General features: G+C 40.7%; 1 protein-coding gene across 2 annotated transcripts in view; it reads right to left on the bottom strand.

The window, feature by feature from the left end:
- The window catches only part of MAOA (monoamine oxidase A), a 61,407-nt gene that overhangs the window by 27,882 nt on the left and 17,033 nt on the right, over positions 1-16,492 (bottom strand). Inside the window, exons 2-3 of one of the 2 annotated variants that reach the window (XM_036880893.2) lie at positions 16,098-16,192; positions 10,630-10,767 (exon numbers count right to left, since the gene is read on the bottom strand). In XM_036880893.2, the coding sequence (XP_036736788.2) occupies positions 10,630-10,767; positions 16,098-16,192 (233 nt within the window). The remainder of the gene's footprint in view (positions 1-10,629; positions 10,768-16,097; positions 16,193-16,492) is intronic. The other variant, XM_036880894.2, reaches the window with a different exon arrangement.

Raw genomic sequence — 16,492 nt, 5'->3', positions numbered from 1 at the left:
TCCAGTCCTCAGCTTTTTCCTTTTCCTCTGCCCACCCACTTCCCCAGGGAACTCATCCATCCTCTGGCTCTGTTATTATTATATCTACACAGTGATATGGTTTGCATTTTTCATGTCTCCACTCCCTGTATGCTTATGTGTGCTACCAACTTGTTATCTACAGCCTCTCACAACTTCAAAGGCTGACAGCACATTCCTGAGTGTTAGTTTCTGATATTTCATTTTATTGTCAGTCCCCCTCTCTTTTCTTTCCTATATACTGCACAGCTATCAGCCAACACAGTGGGCACTTGAGTTGTGCAGTCCATCTGGAAAAAAAGGTACCATTAAGTTCAGGTATAAAGCATCAAGAATAGGTTTCAAATGAATAGCTATGCCATCTTCCCCAAGGGATTCAAGTTATATACAGAAATTACAAACAAGGCAATTAAGATAGAAACAATATGAGTTCTTCTGAAGGCTCTTTTTTAGAGAATATTTTTCCTCTTTTGCAAATGCCATTAACTTAGGAGAAAAAGAAAATAGATGAAATGTTACACTGTGAGAACAAGTGGCTGTTTTTCTTTAACAGCCTTGTTAAGATATCGTTCACATACTCTAAAATCTATGCATTTAAAGCATACAATTCAATGGTTTTTGGTATTTTCAGTGTTGTGTAACTATCACCATACCTAATTTTAGAACTTTTTGTCACCTCGAGAAGAAACCCTTACTCATTAACAGTTATTCTCCATTTTCTATCACCCCATTTTCCACATCCTTGTCAACACTTGTTACTCTTTGTCTTTTTGATTTAGTTAAACAAAAGGAGTAGTAGGTGCATCCTAGTAGGTGAGAAGTCATTATGTCATTATAGTTTCGACTTGCATTTCCCTAAAGGCTAAGGATGGCCAGAGTCAAATCAGGCTTGGTTAGTGGGTGGTCGTGTTGTTGAATGCATATATTGTCTCCATCCTTTCTGCCACGGCCACTTTGTATGTGGGCCCACTGAGCAAAGTGAGAGTGGAAAGAGATGGTTTGATGGCTTTGTAATGTGTCAACCTGTTCAGGCTGAACTGGATTTCCAAGAATTTTCTTTCCTATATATTTCTAGCTAGGGTAGGTCACAAGAGAGATTCTTATGGAAATTTAGAGAATATGCCTCACACATGTTTTTATCTCCTACAAGGTTCCCAGAAATGCTGGTTGAATGAAGGAATAAAAGGGGAATGGAATTCTTGCTTTTATAGCCCATCTCATATCACATCTAGTTCCTCCATGCTCCAAGAACAGTCCAGCCTCTTTCTACACAAATGACTCCCTCTTTTCCCACCTCAGACAAGACCTTATAATGAACATCCATGTAGCACGACTTTTAATTATCAACTCCACATACCTACCTTTTCTAAAATAGCCATAATCAATATCATCAAATTTACTAGAACTCACTAATGTGTAAGGTGCTGAAGGGAAGAGAAAAAGATGGAAGACTCAGTCTCTTAGGGAACCTCAATCTCTAAAAACATTTCCTGTGTTAACCCTTCTCACTCTGATCTTTATGGATGCTGTAGGAGAATAGGTTTCACAGTCATGAATATGGACAATCCTGGCTTATTTCAACAGCTTTTTATTTCAACAGCCAGTCCTCAAAGGACTCCTAATTTCCTGTGGACATCTTGGCTGTCCATGATAGGACTAAAATATGGAGCACTTCTAAAATTTATCTGACCAATAAATTCCCTTTTTTGCAAAGCATTTCTGAGATTAATGTTGCTTGGAAAATATTCCTTAGGCATGTTTTCTTCATATTCTGGCTGGCACTGGCAAGGGCCTGGGAGGACAAGGGAAAACATGGGCTCGAAAGAGGAGTGGCAATAACCAGAATATTTATTTTCCAGATGCTTACACATGGAAATATATTCTCACATGTAACAACTCTCCTGGACTACAGGGTACATCATCCCACAACACTGAGTCCAATAAGAAAAATAAAATGAAATCACTTGTACTTCTAGCTAAAACTGCAAGTGCACTGTGCTGACTGTGGGGCCCAGGCCTCTTCCCCTTGGAGCCAGGCAATAGAGACAGAAAGTACGTCAGAGCTGGTTGAAAGAATCAAGGGCAAAGCAGAGATTCTCACCAGATAGGCTGTCAGTTGAGTGTGTTCACCTGTGTATCCCAGTGACTGGGCAGATGTAGCTCCACTCCTCTGATGGATGGAGTTACCGCAGCCATGGCTGTTGGGATCATGATGGCAGAGAAATGATGAGGGCTTGTAGTGGGAAGGAGTGGGGACCAGGAGCCATCAGATTCTTAGCACAATCTTCCCAACATTTGAACGTCAGAAAAGTATTTTAAAAAAATCTATGGATTGGGAAAAGTCAGACACTCAGCACTTCTTGGGAGGGTTCCCAGATCACTATGTAGATTAACGACTGACCCCAGTTCTGTGCTGCAGGGTCTGCTTTCTCACCTGCTGCTGGCCAGCAGGTGTGAGCCAATATGATTTTCCCCCCTTATTTCTGAAGCCTGTGTTTTTTCAGAGACGTTTATCTGCTGGATATGGCTGTGGAAACTAGGTCATTGGGTACTTTGGCAAACACAAAATTAAATCTCAGCCTGAGGTCACTGTGTATCATTTGAGTCTGACAAATTACAAGACAGCCATGGGAATGAAAGGAAATGGACAAAGAGTTTGGTAATCATTCTCTTTGTTTAACAAACCTGACATGAGAGAAGTCTTTTAAATGAGAAGGACTCAGTTCCACAGTTTATAGGATCAAAGCGTTCATTTACATTTAAATGTAATTAACACCCAGTTTTTCTGTGATTCCACCTAGAATTTTCTTTTTCTGGTTGCATTAAACCCAAACACAAATAAAAAAATAAAATGAAGTGCTATGAAAAGAGTGCGAGACTGCTCAAATATAAGGTATCAACATCATTATCATTATTTTTTTCATTTCAGGTTCAAGTTCTGTATTTGTTAAGGCTGGTTATCAACTAGACTTTCCCATCTGTCTGTCTGTCTCTCACTCACTTCTGTCAGACCTTGGGCCAAACACTTTAATTCCTACAACTTTCTCTTATCTCTAAAGTAGGGGTAACTGTCACAATAAAACTCTGAGGTCTGCTAGGTTTTCAAAAGGAATACATTCATTGAGTTTGACACAGGAGTGAAAAAGCTTGGAGTCCACATCTGAGAAGAGGACTATGTAGCAGTATCAATCCTGTTAAGTGGCCAGACAGGTCAAGGACAGGAAAGACTGGGTCAGCGTGTGCTCATGGAAAGTTCCTTCTTCAGGAAATGCCCGGAATGGACCAGGTATGGGATTCATAGGATGTTAAAGGATTTTTAAGGTTTCAACTGTTAGAAGGCTACTGTGAAAACATTTGAAAATTCAGGACCAATCATTAAGTCTTTTGGTTGGGGCAGAGGGTGTGTGCTTTGGGGTAGGGGTAGGGGTAGGGGGTGCAGAGGGGGACTAGGCCAAAGAAGAAAGCAAGGAGAGGGGAGGAAGGAGATTTTAACTTCAAATTGGCAACTACATTCTAACCTGAAAGGTCACAACCCCCCAGAGTTGGGTTATCATGGAGACAAGATCAATTTCTCTTGAGGAAGCTGCTTATATAGTTTCCTTCCATTTACAAGGTTCTTTTTGGCATTAACCACAAAGCTGAGGCCCCACTTTAGGAGGTAATTACAAAGTTCCACAGCCTTAGTGAGAGAAATCCTTTGTGTCTGACCTAACCCCCTCTTGTGCTGAAGAAGGCAAAGACCTCCTTCAGTGAAGGCCAGTCCACGGTGGGAGTGTGGCTCCAGACTACTTCTCGGTGAATGGTAAAAAAAGATTTCTGTAATGAATTACTGCCTAATAAAAATGAATGGAAGGAAAATGAAAAGAATTCTTCGGATGGTGGTGGAAGCACAACAAAGTGAATGTACTTAATGTCCCTAAATTATACACCTAAATATGGTTTAGATGGCACATTTTATGTGTATTTTCACTCAATTAAAAACAAATGACAAAAATTAAATGGAAAAGAATCTAATAATTGACTTGACTTTGCTATACTTTCAACTGAGTAGAAACTTTATTCTCTAGAAACTGAACCTGAGATTTATCCCTAATAGTTTATAGGAAAAAGAAAGGAGCCTTTCAAAGAAAATGGCTAATGCTAACTTAGCTGTCTAAACATTACAAGGTATTAAGAGTAATTTCTGTCATTAAGCTTTCCTGTGACCTGCAAGTAGTTAATGAAGTCTTTTAAAAGTGGAACTGAATAAAGATTGAAAGTTGCCAGAAACTGTTTTTTACAAGCTATGCCCATATATCTTTATATTGAATACTCGATAGAGCAAAGTGAAAATATGTAAACGTTTTTAGTCTCTCTGCTTTTAAAAACCTATGTACACTCAGCCATAAAAAATAATAAAATCTTACCATTTGCAACAACATGGATGGATGGAGAGGGCATTATGCTAAGTAAAAGAAATCAGACAGAGAAAGGCAAATATATGATTTTACTTACATGTGGGATCTAAAAAACAAATGAACAAACAACTGAAATAGATTCATAAACATAGAGGACAGACTGGGGGTTATCATAGGGAAGGAGTACAGGAATGGGTGAAATAGGTGAAGGGGGAAAACATTAGTGGGAATATTTGGTAATTTGATCTAGATGATGGTCACATGAGTGTATACACATGTTAAAATTCATCAAGCTGTACACTAAGATTTGGCCATTTCATTGTAACTCAATGTAAAATTTAAAAACTACCTATAATTGTAATTTAGAGAAGAAGACAAATAATCCCTCTGGTACTATTCCATTTCTACCATTGAAACAGGATTTCTTATCATGAGCACAGGCTCATTACCATGTGCCCATCTTAATTGTCTTTTCTTCATTTTCTACCTTGACTTATACAAATTACTTTAAATCCTCTCTTTTTTCTTTTTTAAACCAGGCAGGGTATAATGGCATAAAATAAAATACTCCTATCTGGATTATACTTTGACTAATACATTTACATAAATCATTTAACAAAAAGAATATATAGCCAACAACTTCAAATCATGCCCTAGACCTCTAGACTTAATATTTCAACACAATAATAGATTTTATCTGTGGTTTTCAGCCTGCTGAGTCTGACTGGGGTGGCCTGAGGATTGCTCAGGAGTTGGGTGTCTGCTGAAGGCTAAAGGGGCTCCAGATCTGTGGCTCAGGACACAAGAGAAGAGAAAAAGCCACTGGGGTGAACAGTGCCACATATGGCTCTGTGGATAAAAGGAAGGTTCCTGTGGCCAAGATTCTCACCTGGCCCTGGCTGGCTAGCTCACTACACATGTGTGGGCAATACGCTGTTATTGACTATGTAAAGAGCTCTGCCCAGTGCTCTGGGCAACACAGTGGCATGGCTGCAAGGCTGCAGGAGAGCAGAACAGAGGCTGGAGTGGTGGCAGTGCCAAGGACAGAGACTGGGATGGCTGTGCTAGCAGAGAGGCCCAGAGGTAGAGACCAGCTTGCTGCATATAGACTGGCTCTGAGTGAACAGGATTCTAGTGACCTACCACCGTGGAAATAAAGTTGCATATAACCCTTTCACCCCAAGAACGTTCCACGGTCATTTCTTTGGTCATATTGAATCCATAGTGAACTTGCCCCGGGCTGAAACCCATTGGCAAGACAGGCTCCCACGCACCCTCATTCCCCCTAGGCCCACAGGGCCACAGGCACACCTACTGCCAAATGGCATTTTAGAATTCCAGAGCCTTTTGGGGTAGGGAGATTTTTGTCCTATCTCAGAGCAGTTTATCAAAGGAGTTCACAAGTTGACTTTACCTATGGAATAAAGAATAATGTGATGTAACACACACAACCCTGGGTTCAAGAGCTGAGAAGACTCCTTCGACTCCTAAATTCTCTGAACCTGTTTTCTCATCCATAAGATGGGGAAAAATAATGCTTACTACCTCCTAGCATCATTGGGCAGCTTAAATGTGGTCACAGATGGAAGGGAATACTAATGCATTGAGCCAGGAGGGATGGATTTAGGTGATTAAAAGAAGAGATGAAGATATAATACGCAACATGCCCGCAAGAGCCCAATGCCTTCAGGTTCTTGAGTTTCCTACTGAGAGGGGCTGAAAGTGAAAGTATAGTATAACCCTCCTTGAAGACAAAAGAAACACCTTCAGTGAGCTGGTATGGAAAGGTGTTAAAAACACTTAAAATTATATGTCCTTAATCCAAAAGAAACACTATTATAAGGGGGCCAAAGACAGTTATATCTGGCAAGCATTAAGACCAACTAACAAAAATAGATCCTCTGCTTTCAACACTGGCTACTGGTTAAAACAAAGTTTACCTTTTGTTGGCAAAAACAAAAAAATATACTTAGTATTCCAGAATACACACATTCTGAAAAGCCTTTGATTTCAGTCGTTGGCATAGAAACCTGGCTTAAATGGTTGCGGGAAGAACAGAACACTAGGAAAAATTGCTTGCTGAGCTGTTACTATCAGGGAAGCCTATGTGGTTTTAAATAAATCTTTATCACACCATTCTTTAACAAACAAATGTGTGGTATATACTTATGATCTCTCTTTTTATTTAGAGAGGATGTGAAAGGCAGGGAGAAAATGAGAATGCATGAATATGTTAATTTCTCTTTCAAAGCAGCGCCTGCAAAATGCCTTGCTCTTTTTTTGGCATCACTGTCCCCCTCCACACCCTATCTGCATTATTATGATCTGGAGGAACCCATGGAAAGAAAAAAAGAGAGCAAAGAAAGAAAAAAAGGAATCAAGCATTTCTTCCTTCCTCTCCAGGACCTGGCACTGTGAACTTCAACAAAAGTCACTACAACGCATTGAAACTCACTCAAAATAATTGTAATGATGGTGCATCTTATTTACTAATGCAAGTAATGGATCAATCAATCCAAGAGGCATTCAAGCCCACCTGCTTCCCTTACAACATCCAAAGTTAAAGAATTGACAGAGAACGTTTTAAACGCATCTAGCTGATGTCACTTCAAATCCACCATTTAGGTTAAAGACAACATGATTAATTCAATTCCACAACTCAGATATAATCTTCCAAATAAAGCCATATCAAATTCATAATATCTACAAAACCTGTTGTGGATAAAGTGAAGGTTGCTATGGCCAGGATTCTCACCTGGCCCTGGTCGGCTAATTCACTACACATGTGTGGGCAATACATTGTTACTGACTCTATAAAGAGCTCCGCCAAGTGCTCTGGGGGACACGGTGGCACGGCTGCATGGCTACAGGAGGGCAGAGCAGAGGACAGAGGCCCAGAGGCCGAGACTAGCTTGCTGCATGCAGACTCGCTCTGAGTGGATGGGATTCTAGTGATTGACCTGCCACCATGGAAATAAAGTTGGGTATAACCCTTTCACCCCAAGAATGTTCTACTGTCATTTATTTGGTCACATTGAATCCATAGTGAACTTGTCTGGGGCTGAAACCCATTGGCAAGACACCTGTTCACTGTAGAAACCAACCAAGAACCTATTCTGTAAAGGATCAGGATTTACTAAACCAGAATTAGAATAGGGATTCTATCCACAAGATCCACGCAGGATACAGGCAGAAATATTAGCTAATATTATTTATTGTTACTGTTTGTCTTTTCAGGTGGTAAGCTCCTCGGGAGCAAAACTTGGAACATGTATCCACCAGTGTATTTCCAGTCTGGAACAGTATTTGGTACAGAATGCACTCAGTAACTATTACTGAACCAATGAATGAATTTAGCATAATAATGTGACCTTCTAGAAATGAAGTAGATGTATATAGTCTTGGGGGGAAGGGACAGGGTGGAAAACACCACTAAATGTCTGTCTCCAGGGCTCAGCTCAGAGAATCAGGCTTGGAACTCCACACTGTCATGTCAAAACTTGCACTGTAAACAATCTAGTAAAGGTCACGAATAGTATTTTTGGTGAATACTAAAAATCGTCCTAGAGTAGGTTGAAACTGGATGCATTTCAGTCTGCTGTCTGCTGACATTTTTTAAGTCTGCACACTGGGAAACTTTCAGAGCTGAAGCAATCTGGACCATAAAGAATATGGCCTGGTTTAACTAAACTGGCAATCTTCTGGTGATTCACTCACTTTATTTTGGTGTTATTTACTGAAAGAATGCACTGTATTAGATTATTGAAGCTGGGGTTGTCACAAGAGTAGATACAGAGAGTGTCACAAAGATAATTTGCATTATTAACCCAATACACTACTGTGTTGTGGAAGTCAATTTTTTCCCTAGAAGTGGACAGAACAGTGAAAGCTGAGATATTTTTAAATAAATAAAATTATTTTTTGCTGTATAGATTATTAATAATCTTACCTGGATTAGTTAACTGAATATCTTCCTGCTTTTCCCTAATCTGACCTCCTCACTTTACAGTTTCCTGGTCTTTATAAAGCCATCTACCAAGTATTTCTCTTTGTGGAAATGGTATGATTTTTTAGAAACACTAGCAGAAAGGTACTCATTCAGATAAAATAAATGAACCTCAAACTGACCCACTACTTTTTTACCTGCACATTGCTGCCTACCTTGGTTGAAAATACATGTTCTTTGGCAGGTTAAAGCATGTGAGAGGATGGTTTAATGGTATTTCTATTCTCCATCTTTTGGTTAGATGAGATTATGTCTTAAATGCAAATAATGGTGTTTATCATCTTAAATACGTGCTTATCTGAAAGTCCTCAAATTCATGAAGAGCATGCACTCAGGGGCTAGGTAGACTGCTTAGCCACTTTACCTCTCTGAGCCTTAGTTTTCTGCTCTGTAAAATGGGGAGAATCATGCCTGCCTAACAAGGTGGATGTGAAGATTTGATGGGTTCATGTGCAAAAAGCACTTTGTTGTTTATTGTGAGCCTGCAGGGAAACTAAAAATCTCTGAGCATCTGAATGTTAGGAAGAGATTATAAGCATGAGTCTGCTCAGGGCCAGGATCATCATCAGACTCTTTGCTTACCAGTTGGACAGGAGAGTGAATTTACATGACTGCTTAATTAGCAGTTGAGTGTAAATGATATGGTCTCTCTTCCTACATTAAATATGCTAATACATGTACAAGTGCTCAGTAAATGTTAGTTGGTATTATTCTTACTGTCGTTATTACTTTCCAGTCCAGGGAAACACCATGCCATGCAGAAAAGAGAAAGGGGGGAAGCAAAGGGTTTTTTCCTTTTTTGATTGTGGCCTACTGAAGCCAGTACTCATAAACACTTTCTATAATTTTTTATACTTCCTTCATTCATCCCTTCACCTCTGAGCCCAGTTTTTCTAAAGGCTACTTGTTTGTTTTTTCACACATATCACTGTCAGACTCTTCCAAACCATCCTGAACCAGCCATCAGCTCCCCAAGATTTCTGATCTCCCTGATTGAGCAGCTCCAGAAGACCCCAAAGACCCCAGCCCCATGTGATTGCTTGGGGTGGTGGTGTGGATACACAAGACATGGTTACTGGTGTGGGAATCCCTGTTAGAATGAGTAAATGACCCCAGCCCTAGCGACGCTAGTTCCAGGAAGTGGGCTACAATGTCAGATCAGAAACTTGATTTCTCAAGGCACATTTCCAGACTCCAGCTGCTCCATGTTTGGCTTTAGTAAGAAAGAATAATACTGACAACAGCTGCTGTTTCTTGAGTGGCTATCAGCAGAGTTTAAACAATCTCTTGTTTAAACAGTAGGAAAACTGCACAACTGAGCTAGACTTGCCAAGAGTCAAGGCTAGGTACAAAGGATATTATCAAAGTGTGCAAAGAAATGTCAGGTAAGAATGAGAATGAATGACCCATTCAGTCTAAAGTAGGCCTCAAATTATTGTGTTTCCTGGGGCTTTAGAACTGCCTCACAGGTGTCTCAGGAGCTGCCTGGTCGGTGTGTGTCACAGGCATCCCCCATCCCCAGAGGGAGAGGAAGGAAGGAAGCTGAGAGCCAAACATGCGAGCTCTGGTTGGACTGGGTGGGGGTGGGGGTGTCACCTTCTAGGGCCACAGTGGGTGATGTGGAGGAGGGCCAAGCTGAGGCATGGGCCCTTGCAGTGATTCCACAAGTCTACAGGGATTTTTTGAAAAGAAACAGAAAAAAAGAAAAGAAAGAATATTACTTTAAAGCTGACAGCCTATTTTTTTTTTTTGGTAGGTATCCAATTCTTTTTTTTTCTTTTTTTTTATTAAGGTATGATTGATATACACTCCTATGAAGGTTTCACATGAAAAAACAATGTGGTTACCACATTCACCCATATCATCAAGTCCCCACCCATACCCCAATGCAGTCACTGTCCATCAGTGTAGTAAGATGCCACAGATCCACTATGTGCCTTCTCTGTGTACACTGTTCTCCCTGTGATCCCCCACACCATGTGTACTAAACATAATATCCCTAAATCCCCTTCTCCCTCCCTCCCCACATGCCCTCCCACACCCCTCCCCTTTGGCAACCACTAGTTCATTCTTGGAGTCTCTGAGTCTGCTGCTGACAGCCTATTTTTATGATTGCTTTGAGAAAAAAAACAACTAAAAACAAAAGCAAATATTTTCCCAAATACGGTGGTCCCCCACTGGTGACTTGAGTACAGCCATCAGGCTTACCTTGATATACTGAACAAGACGTTCATTTACGTTCACTTTGTAAGTCTCCAGACCCAGCTCCTTAGACAATCGTAAGATTCTATTCTGGGTTGGTCCCACATACGCCCCACCAACATCTACGTAATCAACATGTTCATTCTGTAGAAGAAGAGGCCAAATGACTTCAGTTAAAACGTGAAAAAAAGGCTTCCATATCTTATAAAAAATAACTCATTTACTTTTTTACTACTTATACATGCCTTTCATCTCTCTTATCAAGTACAATGGAAAATAGCTGTGGATAAAGTGAAGGTTCCTGTGCCAGGATTCTCATCTGGCCCTTGTCGGCTAGCTCACTACACACGTGTGGGCAATGCGTCATTATTGACTATATAAAAAGCTCTGCCCAGTGTTCTGGGCGACATGGTGGCATGGCTGCAAGGCTGCAGGAGAGCAGAGCAGAGGCTGGAGTGGTGGCAGCGCCGAGGACAGAGACTGGGACGGCTGTGCGGGCTGAGAAGCCCAGAGGCAGAGACAGGCTTGCTGCATGTAGTCTTGCTCTGAGTGGACAGGATTCTAGTGATAGACCGGCCACCGTGGAAATAAAGTTGGGTATAACCCTTTCACCTCAAGAACGTTTTACTGTCATTTCTTTGGTCACACTGAATCCATAGTGAATTTGCCCAGGGCTGAAACCCATTGGCAAGACAATAGCAATCCTTTCTCCTCCACTCAAGAGCTAGGCACAGCCCCGTATAACACTCATCACTAAGCAATTCCACTTGTAAAGCAATTCAGCAACAACCTGCAAAAAAAAATAAAGACCTTCCTGCCGATCGAGATCCTTTTCAAAGCATTTTGGTTATTATCCTTGATTTTTCTTTGGGGTCATTGCTGGAGGATCCACCCAGAGATTTAGTAGACCTAATTCTGATTTCCAACAGATGAAGTCTTAAATCAGCCCACACTGATGGGCTCATGATCCTATTTTAAAACACCTGCAGGGAAGAATGCATCCCAGGAAAAGAGTAAAAAAGATAGAAAAAATTCATATACCTAACAAATTATTTTATAAATATGTAAACCTTCTCTCATCAACTGAAATTTACTTCCCAGCTTTTTTATTAATACATTTCCCAAATGATTTAATCAATAAATTGACTATTGCTGAGTTATAACTCCTCCATGTGTTTCTAATAATTTCTTATGGGTCTGTTTCTCTTTTGTTATTTATGCCAGTTCTCATTCATGTTGCCTTTTCTCCTCGTTTGCCTGATTATTTTTTATTGCTATGCCACTCATTGAATTTGAAAAAATAAAGGAATAATTTGAAACCAAGGGGGATGATATCTTTCTCAGAGAAGATTTATGTCTGTTTTTGCCCAGCACCTAGAGAACCTAACCATTCTAGAGAACTTTGTTGCATTTTCTGTGCCTGAGATGATTTGAAGCTGGGCTGAAATGCACACGTGGCTTGGTCCTCTTGCAGTTCACCCTTAGTCCTAGGACACAGTCCAACCCAAAGCACAAGGAGTTTCCCAACATCTCCTTCCATTTCAACATACTTTGGTAGACTCTGAACTTGATCTTCAGTTGACCTAGCTTTTCAAGACCTTTGAGAGTACTACTCAACCTCTTCCTTGCTTCCTCAGTGGTCAAACCCACCCCCCACCCCATACCACCCCCAGAGCATTGTAAAGACACTGGCTTTTACTCTGAGTGATAAGGAGAGCCTTTGGAAGGTTTTGAGCAAAGACATGCCAAGATCTGACTTACATTTGAAAGGCTCATTCTGGCTGCTGCACTAAAACTAGATCATAGGAGGTAAGTGTGAAAGCAGAGAAATCAGTTAGGAGGCCATTGCAGTAATCTGGCCTAGAGATGATGGTGGCTCCCATCAGAGGGCAGCCAAGGACATGGTGAGAGGTGATGAATTCTGGATATATCGTGAAGACAGAGCAAAAAGAATTTTCTGACAGAATCAGTGTGGGGCCTGATAGTGTTGAGCAGGACTCTGAATTTTTTTGGAGTTGTCATCTTCTGATATGGGGAAGGCTAATGGAATAGCAGTCTTGATGAAAAAGATCAGATTTCATTTTGGATGTGTTAAATTTGAGATGTCTGTTCAACATCCAGGAGCTCTGAAATGTTTAACTTCCATGTCAAGTCAGCACAGTATTTTTTATTTAGCATTTAACTTACTTTAATGGGGAGACTTCTAATTTTAATGGTTTCCATTCTGCCATAATACCAGAAATGAAGTAACCTACCCCTCATATAATCCCTACATTCCCTTTTACTAACTATTGTTGCTGTCCTCCAAACCTTCTTTAGTCTCCAACATCCTTTTTAAGACATGAAAGAAAACTGGAATCAGTATGCCAATAAATTTCCAGGCTTTAACAAAAATAGCAAGACAACTCTTGGGAGTTTCCAAACATGATGTCTTTAGAACACTGACACTATCATTAAATAATCCTAAGTGAAGGAGTAAAACTGTGAGGCATTTTACAGAATGTTTCTTTGCAAAGTCAAAAGATTCTACAGGAGGTGCCTCAGGTTCAGAATGAAGATATTGGAATTGTAATACCATATTCTGCTACATTGCAGCTCCCACTTTCGGATCTTGATTTTGAACATTCTTCAGCCTTGGGAAAGGTCACAACCATGTACCTATATTAGGAAACAAATGCACCATCCCTGTGATAGCCCTGGAGGTGCTTCAACTTCATTAATTTGAACTTGAAGAACTACAGAGGAATCACACTAGGAAAAAATGGGAAGTTCTGAATTAATAGGAGATCTAGCTGAACAGCTGCCAAGTGAGTACTAAATTTGACATGTCAGTAGTTAAAGATCCAGAGTAACTTTTATGGCCTCTCCACCTCAAATGACCCTAATTGGCTACGCTATTAGAGGCAAGTCGAACAATATTCTATTCAGTTTCTTATTACATACCATTTCTATCCCTGGTTCTTAAAGCCCATTTTCCTCCTATTCACTTGAAATCTTATAATGGTTAAGTCCCAGGTTCTTAGCATTTCGAAGTTCCTTTCTCACATGCCTAAGGGGAGTGGCCACATCATACTTGATGTACAACAGTTCCTGTATGATGCTGACATATATAAGCAATGCAGCATGACAAAGCAGCCTGCAGCAATAACATGGACAGGGATGAGCATGTTGGAATTCTCATTTTCCTTATACAAAGGAACTTCGTCTTAACTGAAAATCTGCAACAAGATTGATGCTCCTACTTAATAACCAAAAGCCTTTCGAGATAAGAAAAGTAGGGCTAAGGGACAACTTAATAACTATCTCCCAATGAAGGAATACTTTTCAGAAAATGACAGAAGAATCATATCTAATAAGGTCAAACAGGCAAAATATGCAATCCGTTTTTTGTACTACAACACGCTGCCTTCAATTAGAATTTGAGGTTGGAAGGGAGCTCGAGTACATTTAGATTGTATCTCACTGGCCAGATGAGCAAACTAAGATGTAAAGTGCTAACAGGACTAACCCAGGGTAACACAGGGTGTTTGGCCATGACAGGGGGCCAAAATCCCAGTCTCCTCACTCCCAGAACAATAGCCTCCAGTGGACTACATCTGAGGAAGTACTCAGGAATTCTCCAGATGCAACAATCTGTATTTGTGTTAACTTCAGGCAAGCAAGCAAACGTACACCACAGAGCAACACTTCTATAGTATCCCGTGGGATGCTTGTCAAAGTGCGGATGCGGATTCCACAGATCTGGGGCAGGGCATGAGAGTTCCACACTTTGATCAAGCTCCCAGCTGATTCCCAGGCTATTGGTCCACAGAACACACTTTGAGTAGCAAGGCTGTAGAGGAGAGCACCCTGAGAGCTGAGCAAAGTTAAAATAGGCCTGAGATACATACATCTTGTACCTCTAAAAAGGTAGGACATCAATGACAGAAGGGGAGCATGGCATGGTGTGCCTGCAAGAGCTGGTATAATGTTAGATGTTGTTGGTTGGCTATTCCATATCCATTCATATTCCCTTTCCCATGCATGCTTCTACTTTGCAGCCTGAAAATGTTAAATGCTTGCTTTCCCGGGCTCCCTAGCAGCTAGTGGTAGCTATGTGCCCTGACTCTGGCCAATGAGACTAAAGCAAATGCTGAGATCTTCTGGTAAAGGAAAAGCTTCGTTGCAGGCAAAACTGCCCACCTCTTCATATTCTTTCCTGCCTTGAATAAGGATTTTGTGGTAAGAGCTGAAGCAGCCACCTGGTTACCACTAGGCAATAAGCCGACATGCAAAGAATGGCTGAGCAGAAAGACAGAAAGATCCTAAAGCCTTGATGGCAAAGCTGAACGCCTGCACCAGCCTGGACTACCCACCAACAGACTTTATACTGAAGTAACTGAATGCTTGTATTGCTTAAGGCCCTGTTGTGTTCACTGCATAAGCCATTCTAAGTCTGACACATCTTCTAACTAGATAAATGCTTCTTCTTCTAGACACCTCAATGGTTTGGTTTTGCTCTGTCAATCCCCAGCCTTTAACACTCTATTTGTGTGCTCTGGCAAAGGGTCTTATTAACGACCTTCTAACTGCCAAACACCAGGGCCTCTTTTCAACCTTCATCCTATGGTAAATGCCCTTGGCATCTGACTCTTCATCATCCCTTTGTCTTTACTGAGCACATGGTATTGTTGTAGCCTGGTCCTCCTCCTCTGCCTCTGCTGCTTTTCTCTGGCCCCTCTGCCTCTGTCCTCCTGAAATCTGCATGCTTCCCACATGTCTATCTTTGGCCATATTTCCTTCCCACCCTGCATTCTTTCCCTGTGAACTTTCATCAGCTCCCACAGATTTGACTACCTGCAACCATTTCCTTGAAGAGTAGTAAACAACAGTTAGCATGTAATTTTCCAGAATGGCGAAGTGAGCCCAAGTATAAAAAGGCAGTGGTGTAGCAAGAACTGGGCTTCCTTCTCATGTCTAGCCAACCTTACCTGAGCAAAGAGTGTTCACTCACAGCAGGGAACAAAGACCAAAGAGAAAGTTACACAAAAATATGCTACATTTGCTTCTGCTTACTGTAGTCACAGTTCTTTTAAGTTGTTTACCTTTGGATAAATAAACAAGGAATATATACTAAGTGTGTTTGTGTTTGTGTGTTGTGGGTATACAGTTGCTTTGAATCCAGCCAAACTGTAACCCCTGCTGAGACACTACATACGCTATTAAGGTCTCTAGTATGGAAATGATGACACTGTACTGAAGTTATTGGTTCCTGTTTGTTTTCATCACTAGAATGTAAGCTACTAGAGGTCAGAGGCTGTCACTCTTCACCAAGTGCTTGTTGAAAAGACTGAACATTTATTTGATGGAGTCGTTTATGGAGGATAAACGGCCTAACTGCATGAACTCTTGAGCTCTCCCTTGGCTCTGGGATTTCCAATGACCTCATTTCCAGTTTGGTGAGGTATCCAATGCAAAGCATTACAATCATTTACCCTCACGGTGTAAGTTCTTCCTCCAACTCTGTCCCGGGCTTCCAAAACCAAAACATTAACTTCATGTTCATTTAAGAGTTTGGCAGCAGACAATCCTAAAAGAAAAAAAGGAAAAAAGGAAAACAAAATTGAGGAACAGATTAACACTAAATGAGAAACATCCAAGATGCACAGCATCATACACAATCCACTGATTTTGCTGTTTACCAAATTCTGGCCACATTGTGATTAACTGAGACATTAATTTGATAATCTATATTATCTATCATAATTTTATTATGCATCATAAGGATTGTTGGCAAAATGTAACAATTTTTAAAACAGTTATTTTTGTATTGGTGACAACCAAATCATATTTAAGAGAATTTGTTGAACCCGTAAACCAACCCTCTCTT

This window comes from Manis pentadactyla, chromosome X (genome assembly GCF_030020395.1).
Source record: "Manis pentadactyla isolate mManPen7 chromosome X, mManPen7.hap1, whole genome shotgun sequence".
NCBI lineage: Eukaryota > Metazoa > Chordata > Mammalia > Pholidota > Manidae > Manis > Manis pentadactyla.
The sequence above is the reverse complement of the archived record's forward strand: the minus strand, read 5'-3'. Positions and strand labels throughout refer to the sequence as shown.